We start from the raw sequence: 15103 nt of genomic DNA on the forward strand, positions 1-15103 counted from the left end.
AGGTTAAAGTACGAGGATAAAGGGAGCCTTCCAAAGATCATGGGCCACAAACACAATCCCATGGCTACCTTCCCTTCCTTCTTTCCTCCACTCACACCGTTCACCCTCATCCTTCTCCTAAACTGCCCCTTCTACAGCAGCTTCTTTCTTGGTGAATGACACCACCTCTCAGGCAGCTGCTCAGAAACATGAAAGTCACTCTACACTGCTCCCTCTTTACCACTTCCCCAGTGTTCAACCATCTAATTAAGTCCTGGCATTTACCTCAAATATCTCTGGAATCTATGCCCCCATCTTTATTCTTGCTCATTAGCTTTTACCTGGACAATTACATCAACCACTCGTGAATCCCCTGCCTCCAGCCTATCCCCTTCATGCCATCCTCTGCAATCTATCACAGTGGCCCCTTCTAAGAACCATATCTGACCATGTCATTCTCCTGTCTCTCCTCAAGACTCCTCAAGGTCCTCAATGTGACATCCCAACTGCAGTGAGCCCTGCTAATTTTGCCAGCCCCGTATACTCCTCCCCAGACCTCTATACTGCATGGTGAATGTCTTCCATTTTTGTCTCCCAGCCTCCATTCCCATTCTTTTGGTAGTAACTCCTCAGTTTTCATTTGGGGAACCCCTCCAACTCTCAATTGCATTAGTTAGGGAGAAGCTAACTTCCCCTAGCCCCATTTTACTCCCATTGCCAAAACTAGGAATTTTTTGTTATGTTATGGCCAATCAATGAATTCAATCCCCTTGGCCACAGCGATTGGGTTAGGGTTGGCCATGTGAATCTAATGAGAGTCAATCTTGGGAATTTTGTGGGCGTATATTGGGAAAGAGGAGCTCTCTTACACTGATGAGATTTGCTATAGCCATTTGTTGCATTTTTGAAGAGCCTGTCCAAGAGGAAAGCTAAAATATACAAAAGGAGACTAGAGAGATGGAATAGGACAATTACTGACAACCCAACTTGTGCACTAGTATCTAGCACCATCTAAACCATAATTCCTGACTTTTATTTAGTTTTGGCACAAGCTTTTGGTTCTGAAGGAGTCCTGACTAATACACATCGAGTATTCAGTTACCAGCACAGTTCTCTGTCACGACTCCTGCTCCCTTAGCATGTTGTTTCTTCTACCTGGAATACGTTTTTTCCCTCTTGATTACCTCTTTAAAGATACAACTCTATAAAACTCAGCTGTCTAAAGCACAACTCAAATACCATCTCTTCATGAATATCTACCCAGCCCTCCCTGACCCATAGAGAATTGATGCCCTTCTCCTCTTGGTTTCTGTAGCACTTGTGTGAAGGCCCTTACAATACAGTACCCTTATTATATCTGTTCACTTCTCAGCCTCCTTGTAGGCTATGAGCTCCATGAAGGTAGGGCCCAGGTGCATATCATATCTATGTTCCCAGTGCTTCGCCCAGGGCAGGTCCTAAGAAAACATTTGGGGAATGAGTTGGTGCCTAGAGATGCCAACTTTGCACTCAGGCACAACCATACCTGGGTGTGGACCTTTCTACCAGGGGGTGGAAAGCTGAACTGAGGCTCATCCAGCTCTATTTCATGTCTCTCTATGACTTCCTCATCCTTGTTTTCATGACAAGGTCTTGGCTTTTTACTAACAGAAATTAAAATTGAATACTCGTCTGGATTCAAGCACAGAGGTGTTGATCTATTTTATGTCACTGGATTCGTAGGGATGGGCCTACTGAGGACCAGGAGAGGAGAATGGGTTCAAGTCAAGCCAAGCTGCCAGACCACAGTCTTCCTACTCAAATACAGTTTCAGCTGGACCCCTGCAATCTGTGGTCTAGTCCTTACCCACAGAAGTTAGTGAGGCTGTGGAAACCTTCAAGTGTCGATGTGAAAGCCTCCTATGCGGGCTATGAGTTCTGAAAGACAGAAGAAAGACATCTTGTTCAAAGCTTGGAAATAGGACACAAAATTGTTTGTGTATTCTTTCAAAGTCATACTAGAACATTGTCTTCTAAGCCTATCTAAGGGTCAACTGATTCGTAACAGGTCAATTTGTCAGAAATGCAAATACTCAGGTCCTACCTCCTGGATCAGAAACTCTAGAGGTTGGGCCCAGCAATCAGTGATTTAATAAGCCCTCCAGATGATGCATGCTGAAGTTTGCTACAACAGGATGTAACTTAACCTTTCTATTTATTATGGCAAAATCTCTGTTAAGATCTAATGTGAAAAAAAAAATAACTCATAAGATGTAAATGAGTGTTGTCTAGCCGGGATGCAAATGATTTCTGTTTAGAAGGAAAGATAACAGAATTGTGGTTTCATTATCCTTTAGAACATTAACCTATGTTATATTTAACTTGGCAGTTTTGTTTCAGCATTGTTGTCCTCCCACTGATTATTTGTGTATATCCATTCCTTGTATCCTCCTTTGAACTTTTTTTGTTAACTTATTGGTTCCCTCATGAATGAGTTAAATCTTTGACACGTGTTCATTATATAAATTATCTTAATAAATTTTTGAAAATTACACTTTTGACAGTCTCATTCCAGCTTGACCGGTGCACTGGCTAGTGCTGCATCAAACCGGCACAGTGTCATACCTGGGCATGTGGCCGGTGTCTCTCCCAAGACATCTCTTCCCCTCAGGCACTACTTAGGCCAGGAGCAATATTCTACAGTCAAAACTCACAACTTTTAGATCTGATTGTAAATATTTGTGTGGAAATTAATTAGGAAATGCCTTTGTTATAATGTGTGCTTTTCTTAAAGACTCATTCAAAAAGTAGGAGAGGAAAAATAATTTGGGGGGAAGAGACCATAGAAAAATCCCAAGCTTGCTCTCTCTCATTCTGAAAAACTGCCTGATTGCATTTTAATCAATGAAATGATACAAGAAAGAAGAAAAGATTTATAAAAAGTAAATAGCTGTCCCATCACCATGTTCTAGGAAATACTGTTTGCTGCTCACTGCACAGGGATCAGGCACATGGGTTGTGTACCTGTTGGCCACATTTTTATCAGCTTCTCCTTCTGGTGAACTGGCATCCCTGGTGAGGACGATTGCAGGTGGTCTGCAAGGAATTCCTGTGGTGGGAGAGTCCTGGTGGTTTAGAACAAAAACACAGATGGAGTAAGGCATGGGGTGGTGGAAGCTGCCAGGGATCAGAGATGGAGCATTTATTCCAGCATCCTGACATTCAGAGTCACCTTGATAAGGAGATGAATGCTGTTTATTTGGGTTATTCAGAAAAAAATATAGGTGGTTTCTCCTTCATTCCTCAGCAGGCATTCATGCTAGCTTATGTTCTGCTTTTCGGTACTAAAATTAGGAAATCTATAAACAAAAAATCATGGAACTGTAACCCATATCAAACTTTAAAATCTACTCTCTAACTGCTTGTTAAAATGTACTTGGAAATTTATTGCTTTTTTGTTAACATTTCACAATAAAAAATGGTTAAGATTAGGGAATCTATAAACCGCTGCTTTGCTCCAAGTTCTCATAAACTATGTAGGAAAGGAATGGCCCAGGGCCCTCATACTGTGCACAGACCTGGCTGGGGGGAGAAGGGAGGCCACAAGAAAAGGCAGTGGCATCTCTATATTCCTAATATTCAATCACAGCCCTACATTTGGGTAATTTTGACATTTCAATAAAGGTGATTTGTTTAAGGGTAATGAAATACAGTTTAATATCTGTTACTTTTTAAAAATGTTTAAATATAAATTTCCAGAATTAGGACAAAAGTTACTTACTGGTTATTCTTTAGATTTTTGAGATATTATTTTACAACTATTATATTAATAATATTCAAAATAATAACATCTTATTTTGGTGGAATTGTAATGGAATTGGTATATGTGTACACTGCTGTTTGCTGAGTGAATTGCAAAACTGCCTGAGGGTCATGATAAATATTTGTTGAGTGACTAAATGAATGTATAAAATAAACACAATATGAGATATACAGTTAAATCTAAAGATGCACCTGAATCCTGGGTTTGCCCATGTCTAAGCAGACGAGGGAGTAAAAATAGGACCACATTAACAGTAATACACGATATCTCTCTGGTCCTTTTACACATCTGCTATTGCAGTATTTTCATCTCAGAATTGTTCCAGTTATATCTGGGAGACTCTCTGGGATAATCCCATATGTCCCTTCATCAACCAATGTGACACCTGACATTTCCCCTTCCTCTGCCGCAGCTCCCTGTACTGATGTGTACAGCCACGGCTGCCAGGCCCTCTGTGAATGCGCTCATGTCATGGCAGTTATTTCCAAGGCACTGCCTCTTAATGTTTTCCAGCAGGTCGTACCACCTCCTATTGTTGGTGTAGCTTCCTGTAGCTTCAGAGTCATTGGTACTGGTTATCCCATTGCCACTTTGGAGGGCTGGGTCCTTCTGGAGCCTTTGGCCATAAAGGCTCTTTATTTCTACCACTCCTGCTGAAGCCGTGGCCAGGAGGCTGCCAATGGACTAGAGCCCTCAAAGAGCCAGAGCTGAGCTGAGCTGTGCTCTTGAGCTATTAGTGTGCAATTTTGGTTCCTCGCAAGATGGTGAGAAGTTCCTTTTCACATTATACCTTGTTGTTGGGTGGGTCCTTTTGCACAGTGCTATCTGGAAGTCTCCAAATCCCATAATTCTTAGTGAAACTGGTCTTTCCATTTCCTTCTCTTCCCTCCCTTGGCCTCAAACATAAAGCTGTGTGAACTGGCAAAGAGTCTCTGAGTAAGAGTCCAGCCAGGGAACACCATGTTGCTTTCCTTGCAGAAAGGGGCCTCATATAGAAGTCCAAAGCCAGATCCCTGAGAAGATATTCCTTGGACTTTATGTTCTTATTTTAGGCCTCTTCAGTCTGAGGGAAATGGAGAACCTCTGAGTACACAGAAGGGAAGTTTGGTCAGGGACTTTGGCTAGCTAGAAGTAGGAAGCAGCATTGCCTATTGGAAGAGTTAGACAGACATGGACTCATAATTTTGTTCATGAACTAGTAGCTCTATGTCCGTGGATGATTTATTTAATCTCTCTATGCCTTAGGATCATAAAATCAAACTCATAATGTTGGTGTGAGGATTAAAAATAATGTTGATAAAGTACATAACTGATGAATTCAATAAATGGTTATAGATCAAAGGCCTTCTCTTTCTCAAAGCATTGTGAGAATAAAACAAAATGATAGAATAGGAGACTTCTGGGGAGATGGCCAATTAAAGTAGCTTGAGATTAGCCCTACTCCATGGAAAAGTTAGAGAAGGGACAAGAGGGCTACTGAGGTGGCGATCTGGAGTGCAGCTGACCTGGGAGAACCTTTTACACCACATGGAATGGCCCTAGTTACAGAAACCAAGGAACTGAGCGGCAGAAAGCTGGGGCCTGGCACAGAAATGCAGAGCCCACAGGAGTGCACGGATGGGAACCAGGGACTAGAAAGTAAGCCAGGCCACATTCCTTGGGTGTGCTACCCTCACCAGTGCAGCCCCATGACCGGCGACTCACCCCACACCCCACACACCTGAACCCTGTCACCCGTTCCCATTCGCCATACTCCAGGTGCCCCAACCCCACCAGCCCCGAGTGCACATAAGTGCCCCGACTCCACCCCCAGTGTAGCCCAACCCACCTGTCCTGCATCCCTCCCAAGCACTACCTGCAGGCTCCCTGTTCCCTGCAGGCTGTTGCCAGAGCATAAAGAACTATGGGAGCTAACCTTCATAACCAGGCTACCCCCACCCCCTGCCCATGTGTCTCACAGTCTCACCCTGCCCTCCATCCCCCTCGCTCAAGCCCTATGCATCAGTTTACAGCACTCATAGGCCCGCGCATGTGCATGGCCCCCCAATCACATCACTCAGCTCTGGGAACCTCAGTTTACAGCAGTCCTAGAACTGTACATGAACACAGCCCTCAGCCACACTTCCCGGCTCTGAGAAAGTGCTGACCTGCATCGCCAGGTCACATCTGCCCCCAATCCACAAAGGCATAACACTGACCTGCTGCCACAGCTCTATGCATGCACACAAAGGTCCCAGTGCCTTAGACCAGTGCACACCAGGGTTATGTCCCCCAGACCGGTGCACCCGCACAGCTACATCCTCCCTGGTCTCTGGGCACCCACGTTTGTAAGCATCAGAGTAACATCCCCAACTTGTGCCTATACCTGCTCTGAAACAAATCACTGCACTGAGTGCCCCACCCTATGCTCTGCTCCCTTCTGTACAACTATCCCACAAACACAAGGCCTTAGACTACTGAAAGAAATCAACTCCCATCGTAAATCATCAAGATATTTACATGCCACAAAGACAGCAGAAGATCACTAAGCATATCACAATACAGACAGATATAGCCCTGCCTAATGGCCAAATTAAAACACCAAAGGAGACATAGACATTGGAACAACTAATCAAAGATGTTCATACAACTCTACTTAATAAAATAAGTGAGATAGCAAATGAAATAAAGGAAATCAGGAAGATGGTAGAAAAGCATGAAGAGCAATTTGAAAGAATAAATAGAAAAATAGCAGATCTCACAAAGATTAAAGACTCTGTTGACCAAATAAAAAGCATACTAGAGGCATACAACACCAGATTTGAAGAGAGAGAAGAAAAAATTAATGCTATAGAGGACAGGATAACTGACTTTGAAGACTTAGAACAGCAAATGATAAAAAAGATGGAAAAACTTGAATTGAATCTCAGGGAAATGATAAACAAAACAAAGTACACAAATTTAAGAATCATTGGCATCCCAGAAGGAGAAGAGAGGAGTAAAGGGCTAGGAAGAGTAGTTGAGAATATAATGGGGGAAATTTTCCCAACCCTCATAAAGGACATAAATATACAAGTCAAAGAAGCCAAACGAACTCCAAACAGAATAAATCCAAATAGGCCTTCCCCAAGACACATGCTAAACAGTCTGTCAAATGTTGAAGAGAAGCAAAGAATCATGAAAGTGGCAAGAGAAAAACAATCTACTTCATACAAGGGTAACCAAATAAGACTGAGTTCAGACTACTCAACTAGCACCCTGGAGGAGAGAAGGTAGTGTTATGATACATTCAAGATCCTGAAAGAGAAAGACTTCCAACCAAGAATTCTGTACCCAGCCAAACTGTCCTTCAAAGCTGAGGGAGAGATTAAAGTTTTCACAGACAAAGAAGAGACCAGCCCTATAAGAAATACTAAAAGGAGTTCTGCTGGCTGAAAAAAAAAAAAAGACAGGAGAGGGAGGACTGGAAGAGGGCACAGAATTGAAGAATATCACTAAGGGTAATTTAAAGAATACAAGGAGAAAGAGAGAAAAGAATATATAGATCTGACAAATAAAATTAAAAACATAAGATGGTGGATTCAAGAAATGCCTTTTCAGTAATAACTTTGAATGTTAATGGGCTAAATTACCAATTAAAAGATACAGATTGGCAGAATGGATTAAGAAACGTAATCCAGCTACATGCTTCTTACAAAGGCTTATCTTAGACACAAGGTTACATATAGATTGAAAGTGAAAGAATGGGAAAAGATTTACAACACAAGTTATAACCAAAAGAAAGCAGGAATAGCTACGCTAATATTGGGCAAAACAGACTTTAAATGTAAAGACATCATAAGAGACAAAGAAGGACACTATATACTAATTAAAGAGTCAACTCATCAAGAAGATTTAACAATCATAAATGTTTATGATCCCAATCAAGGGGCTCCAAAGTACATGAGACAGACATCGGCAAAACTGAAGGTAGCAATACATGTTTCAACAATAATAGTAGGAGACTTCATTACACCACTCTTCTCTATAGATAGAACAACCAGACAGTAGATCAACAAGGAAATAGAGAAGTTAAATAACTTGATAAATGAATTAGACCTAACAGACATATTTGGGGTCATTGCACCCCAAAGCACAAGGATATACATTTTTCACTAGGGCTCATGGAACATTCTCCAGGATAGATCATATGCTGGGGCACAAAAAAGGTCTTTATATGTTTAAAAGCACTGAAATTATTCAAAGCACTTTCTCTGATCACAATGGGACGAAGCTGGATCTCAATAACCACCAAAGAATGAGAATATTCACAAATATACGGAGATTAAATGATACACTCTTAAACAACCAGTGGGTCAAAGAAGACATTGCTACAGAAATCAGTAGCTATCTGGAGATGAATGAAAATGAGAACACAACTTATCAGAACTCATGGGATGTGGCAAAGGCTGTGCTGAGGGGAAATTTATTACCCTAAATGCCTATATTAAAAAACAAGAAAGAGCAAAAATTGAGGATTTAACAACAAACCTGGAGGAACTTGAGAATGAACAGCAAACTAACCCAAAAGCAAACAGAAGAACAGAAATAACAAAGATTAAAGCAGAGACAAATGAATGGGAGAACAAAAGAACAATAGAAAGAATCAATAAAACCAAAAGTTGGTTTTTTTAGAAAATCAATAAAATTGATGGGCCACTAGCAAGACTGACAAAAACAGAGAGAAGATGCAAATAAACAAAATCAGAAATGAGAAAGGGTTTGTTACTACAGACCCTGAAGAAATAAAAGAAATCATAGGAGGATACTATGAACAACTATATGCCCACAAACTATACAACTTAGTTGAAATGGACAAATTCCTGGAGACACACAAATAAGCTACATTGACCCAGGAAGGAATAGAAGATCTCACCAAACCAATTACAAGTAAAGAGAGTCAATCAGTCATCAAAAATCTTCCTAGAAGAGCCCAGGGCCAGATGGCTTCACAGGCGAATTTTATCAAACATTCCAAAAAGAACTAACACTATCCCTGCACAAACTTTTCCAAAAAACTGAGGGAAAAGGAACTCTACCTAACTCATTGTAGGAAGCTAATATCATTTTAATACCAAAACTGGGGAAAGATGCTATAAGAAAGGAAAACTACAGGCCAATCTCCCTAATGAACATGGAGGCAAAAATTCTCAAAATATTAGCAAATCAAATCCAACAACACCTTAAAAGAATTATACACAATGACCAAGTGGGGTTTATACCAGGAATGCAAGGGTGGTTCAACACAAGAAAATCAATTAACGTAATACAGCACATTAACAAATCAAAAGGGAAAAATCACATGATCATCTCGATTGATGCTGAAAAAGCATTTGATAAATTCAGCATTCTTTTCTGATAAAAACACCTCAAAGATAGGAATCAAAAGTAACTACCTCAATATGATAAAGGGAATATATGAAAAACCGATAGCCAGGATTGTACTCAATGGAGAGTGACCAAAAGCTTTCCCTCTAAGATTAGGTACAAGAAAAGGATGCCCACTGTCACCACTATTATTCAACATTGTGCTAGAAGTTCTAGCTAGAGCAATCAGGCAGGATAAAGAAATGAAAGGCATCCAAATTAGAAAGGAAGAAGTAAAACTCTCAATATTTGCAGATGATATGATACTATACTTAGAAGATCTGAGACATCTACAGTAAAATTACTTGAGCTAATAAACAAATTCAGCAAGGTAGTAGGATATAAAATTAATGTGCGTACTGGGCAGGCCACAGTGACTCAGTAGGCAGAGTTCTCACCTGCCATGTCGGAGACATGGGTTTGATTCCTGGTGCCTGTCCATGCAAAAATAAATAATAAAATTAGTGTGCAAAAATTAATAACATTTCTATATGCAAGCAATAACCTAGTTAAAGAGTCAATTAAGGAAAAAATTCCATTCAAAATAGCAACTAAAAGAATCAAGTACTTAGGGATGAACTTAACTAGGGATGTAAAGGACTTGTACACTGAAAACTACCTAACACTGCTAAAAGAAATAAAGGAGATCTAAATAAATAGAACGGTATTCCCTGCTCATGGATAGGAAGACTAAATATAGTTAAGATGTCAATTCTTCTCAAACTGATCTACAGATTCAACACAGTACCAATACAAATTCCAACAGCCTACTTTTAAGATTTGGAAAAGCTAATTACCAAATTCATCTGGAAGGGAAAGAGATCCCCAATAGTTAAAGCATCCTAAAAGAGAAAAATAAAATGGGAGGATTAATGCGCCCTGACTTTAAAACCTATTTTAAAGCCACAGTGGTCAAAAACAGCATGGTACCGGCACAAAGAGAAAAGCATTGACCAATGGAATAGAATCGAGAGTGCAGAAATAGACCACCAAATCTATGGTCAATCGATTTTTGACAAGGTCCCCAAATCCTTTGAACTGGGAAAAATAGTCTTTTCAATAATTGGCAAGGAAGAACTGGATATCGTAACCAAAAGAATGAAAGAGGACCCCTATCTTACACCCTACACAAAAATTAACTCAAAGTGGATCAAACACCTAAATATAAGAACTAGCACCATAAAGCTTCTAGAAGAAAGTGTAAGGAAACATCTTCAAGACCTAATAATAGGAGGTAGCTTCCTAAACTTTATACTCATAGCACAAGCAACAAAAGAAAAAATAGATAAATGGAAACTCCTCAAAATCAAATGATTCTGCACCTTAAAAAACTTTATCAAAAAGGTGCAGAGGCAGCCAACTCAATGGGAGAAAATATTTGGAAATCACATATCAGACAAGTTTGATTTCCTATATATACAAAGAAATCATACAACTCAACAACAAAAGAACAACCCAATTATAAGCAGGCTAAAGATATGAATAGGCATTTTTCTGAAGAGCAAATACAGATGGCTCAAAAGCACATGAAGAGATGCTCATTTTCATTGGCTATAAGGGAAATGCAGATCAAGAGTACAATGAGATACCACCTCACACCTATAAGAATGGCTGCTATTAAACAGGAAACTAAATGTTGGAGAGGATGTGGAGAAACTGGGACACTTATGCACTCACTGCTTGGAATGTATAATGGTGCAGCCACTATGGAAGACTGTTTGGCAGTTCCTTAGGAAACTAAATATCGAGTTGTCCTATGTCCCAGCAATAGCACTAGTCGGTATATACCCAGAAGAGCTGAAAGCAACAACACAAACAGACATTTGCACATAGATGTTCATAGCAGCATTATTCACAATCACCAAAAGATGGACACAAACCAAATGCCTATCAACAGAAGAGTGGATCAACAAAATGTAGTATATACATATGATGGAATATTATGCAGCAGTAAGACAAAATGACATCCTGAAGCCCATGACAAGATGGATGAATCTTGAGGACATAATGCCAAGTGAAATTAGCCAGACACAAAAGGATAGATATTGTGTCATTCCACTTTTACAACCAGCTTAAAGGTATAATCAGAGCCTTGTAGTAAAGAGTATAGGGGACTTAGAGATATATAGAAGCTATGTGAAAAATTAGTAACATTAGCTAATGAGGTTGAACTCCAATATAAGGGAATAGATAGGAGTGAAAGTGGTTCTCTAGTGGGTCTATAAGTAATATTACAATATTGAAGATGAAGAAAATTGAAAGGAGTGGTATAGGCCTATGTGTCTCACTGATTAACACTAGAAATATGAATTAGTTCTTGTAAGAATTACTTCAAAGATATGATTCTTGTACAAAGAATGTTTAAAAACTGCCATTGCATGCTATGAGCTATGTTCAAAAGGAAACCATTGGCACTACCACAGCAATATCAGAGGTAAATAATGGGGGGAGCAACAAGAGTTAAGAGGAAGTTTAGATCTCCTATTTGGCAAGGGTGTGCTTATTGGTTTGTTTCTCTTGGGAACAATGAAATTATCTAAAATAGAGAATGTTGATGGGTTGCGGACTTAGGGCTCTATACATGATGCCAGATGAATGCAGGTGGCTGAAAGATGCACTAACTGAGAAGTAGATTGATGAATGATGGTATATACGTATGAATGAAGGTTGTGCTGCTACAAAAAGGAACGAAGTCGTAAGGCGTGCAATCATGTGAATGAACATGTGGGACATTTGGTGAGACAAAATAAGCCAGAAACAAAAAAACAAAGAATGGTATGGTCACTTTTAGAAAATGCTTATAAGAAAACAGGGGCCTAGGTTGTAAGCTTTTTGAGCAGACACGTTAAGTCTGGAGTGGTGATTATTATTTCTGGATTTTGAGAGGCTATTTTATATATATAACATGATATTTAGAGTTAAGAACAAAGCCGAACAGCTTGGGGTTAAAGTAATTCAGAACATAGGGGTAAGGAAGATAGTGTCTGTATTAGAACCACACATATTCTTTGAGACGAATGGAAGAAATTTATTTGGTCTGGAACTGAAATTTTCTGTAGTGCATAATCTAATTCAAGCTATCTGTATAGCTCATTTGAACAACTGAAGCACAGGAAGCACAGAATAAGAGAAAGATCCTTTAATCCTGTATAGATTATTGTAATGCCTGGATACATCCCAGAGTATATTAAGCAGATAATCAAAAAGTATTGGCAAAGTCACCTGAGGGATGGGGAAAAAAATATGAAACTATTAAACCTCACCATCAAGGAATCCCCTGATACTGTGTCAAACTTTAAGGACACTCAAATCAATAGACCATGCCCCCGATCATGAAGCCTACTCTTGTGAAGCTTATGTAGGTAGGGGAGAAGCTTAGACTACCTATAGGCATGCCTAAGAGTTACCTCTCAAGGACCTCTTTTGTTGTCAGATGTAGCCTCAGTCTCTCTAAGCCTAACTCTGCAAGTGAAATCATTGCCCTCCCCCTTACATATGACATGACATCCAGGGGTAAAAGTCTCCGTGGTGACATGGGAGATGACACCCAGGGATGAATCCAGACCTGGCACTGTGGAATCAACAATTCCATCCTTGGCCAAAATGGGAAAAGAAGTGTAATTAATAAAGTATCAGTGGCAGAGAGAGTTCAAATAGAGTCAGGAGGCTACTCTGGAGGTTGCTCTTAGGCAAGCTTCAGTTAGACCTTGCTACCAATCATAACCTACCAACCCCCAAACAGGACCATTTCAGCCAATCCTAAAGAATTGGAGTCTAAAAGAGATATCAATTTAATGATTCAATGTTCATATTCATTTGTTAAATCCTATCTTCTCTTTATAACTCCATCATCACCTTTGATCTTTCCATCCCTCTCTTTAGGGGTGTTTGGATTATAGCAATTCTCAATTTCTCATGTTGGAAGGGTCTGCCACTAATATGGTGGCACTAATATGCCACCAGAGAGGCTGGGCTAGGTTTCAGGACTTATCTGGTCCAGGGACCCTTCTGGAGGTTGTAGGTTTCTGGAAAGTTACTCTAGTGCATGGCACCCTTGTGGAATCTTATATATTGCCCTAGGTGTTCTTTAGGATTGGTCTAGCCTGTAACTGTTGAGCCATGTTCCAGTAGCCTTGATTCTTGAAGATGATTGTATAAAGATAAAACTTTTACAAAGTGACTGTGTGATTGTGAAAACCTTGTGTCTGATGTTCCTTTTATCCAGGGTGTGGACAGATGAGTAAAAAAATATGGAAAACAAATAAATAAATAATAGGGGGGACAAAGGGTAAAATAAATTGGGTAGATGGAAAAACTAGTGGTCAATGAGACGGTAGGGTAAAGGGTATGGTATGCATGAGTTTTTTCTTTTTTCCGTTTTTATTTCTTTTTCTGGAGTGATGTAAATGTTCTAAAAATGATCGTGGTGATGAATATATAACTATGTGATGATATTGTGAACCATTGATTGTACACCATGTATGGAACATATGTGTGTGAAGATTTATCAATAAAAATTTTTTTTTAAGTTGGTGGTATAGCCTCTTGGATGTTAATTAAGGAATGTGCATCCCTAAAGCCTATTTTATGAGGCTCCAAGATGGCAAATTAGAAAACCGTGAGCCCATTTGATATGACAGGGTTTGCAAATTTTTAAATTAGGTACCACTATTTTATAATTGGGAGACATCACACAAAATTTTGATTTCCTGCTTTTCTTTAAAAACCAAGAGATCAAGCAATCTCATGTTCACATTTCTGGAGAGTAATCTCCAGCTGGAGTCATCTTAACCTGGCCTGCTTCAATCATTTATGCTACCTGTCAGGCCCCAAAAGCATCTGTATTCACATGATTCTTAGTTTTCGGGAGTGTAAGAAGTTTGTTCTTAAAACCTTCCATCCATGTCATCTTGATGGAGCTTCTTTTCTATATGGCTTCATGGATTATTGTTATTGTGGGAATGCCAGTCAAAATACTTACTGTGTGTGCTGGTTTGAAATTATTATGTACTCCAGAAAAGCCTTCTTCTTCTAATCCCAATTCAATATAGTAAGGTGGAACCCTTTGTTTAGATTGTTTCCATGGAGGTATAATACATTCAATAGTGGGTGTGATCTTTTGATTAAATGGAGCTGTGACTCCACCCATTTAAGGTATGTCTTGAATAGTTTACTGGAGTCCTTCAAAAGAGGAAACATTTTGGAGAGAGTTCAGAGCAGACAAAGCCAACACAAGACAAAGATGTTTGGAGATGCAGAAAGAAAATGCCCCCCGGAAACTGTTTGAAACCAGGAGCCAAAAACCCCAGTGGATGCCAGTCACATGCCTTTTCAGCTGGCAGAGGTGTACTGGACACATTGACCTTTCTTGAGTCAAGGTATCTTTCTCTGGATGCCTTAGTTTGGACATTTTTAAGGCCTTAGAGCTGTAAACTTGTAACTTAAATAAATTACCTTTTTATAAGTCATTCCACTTCTGGTATATTGCATTCCGGCAGCATTTAACAAACTAATACACTGCGATTGCAGTACATGTGGGATTCCTCCCCTTTGTGGACTTTATTGTGACCATAAAACTTCAAGTTCTGAAAATTCTTTTTCATATTTTTCTTGGAGAATTTCTTTCTTGTATGGATCCTATGGTAAAAATGAAGGAATTCCCTTTGACTAAAATATCATTTTCCTACTCATTATACCACATGGTTTCTGCCATCCTTTGTGGTGAGTCTTGAACAAATTCCCTGCATGCATTGGTGTAAATCTGTTATATCTTTTAAAGGGAAGGATGGACCAAACAGGAACTTTCTTCTGCATGTTGTGTTGTGAAAAAATAAACAAATTTGGAGGGAAGGCAGGTGGTTATACTATGTATGTATTTCTAAGGGTTTACTATGTTCAGTCTGCTGTGTATTTATTTTATTGACATACTACCTATTT

The 15103-nt window shown here is 39.6% G+C and overlaps 1 protein-coding gene across 3 annotated transcripts in view; it reads right to left on the minus strand.

Annotated features, from left to right (window-relative positions):
* Positions 1-15103, minus strand: part of IRAG1 (inositol 1,4,5-triphosphate receptor associated 1) — a 164814-nt gene that overhangs the window by 69599 nt on the left and 80112 nt on the right. For all 3 annotated transcript variants that reach the window (XM_077113989.1, XM_077113987.1, XM_077113986.1), the window contains exons 3-4: positions 2983-3083; positions 1826-1896 (exon numbers count right to left, since the gene is read on the minus strand). In XM_077113989.1, the coding sequence (XP_076970104.1) occupies positions 1826-1896; positions 2983-3083 (172 nt within the window). The remainder of the gene's footprint in view (positions 1-1825; positions 1897-2982; positions 3084-15103) is intronic.

The sequence above is a fragment of the Tamandua tetradactyla genome, chromosome 8 (assembly GCF_023851605.1).
Source record: "Tamandua tetradactyla isolate mTamTet1 chromosome 8, mTamTet1.pri, whole genome shotgun sequence".
Taxonomy (NCBI): domain Eukaryota; kingdom Metazoa; phylum Chordata; class Mammalia; order Pilosa; family Myrmecophagidae; genus Tamandua; species Tamandua tetradactyla.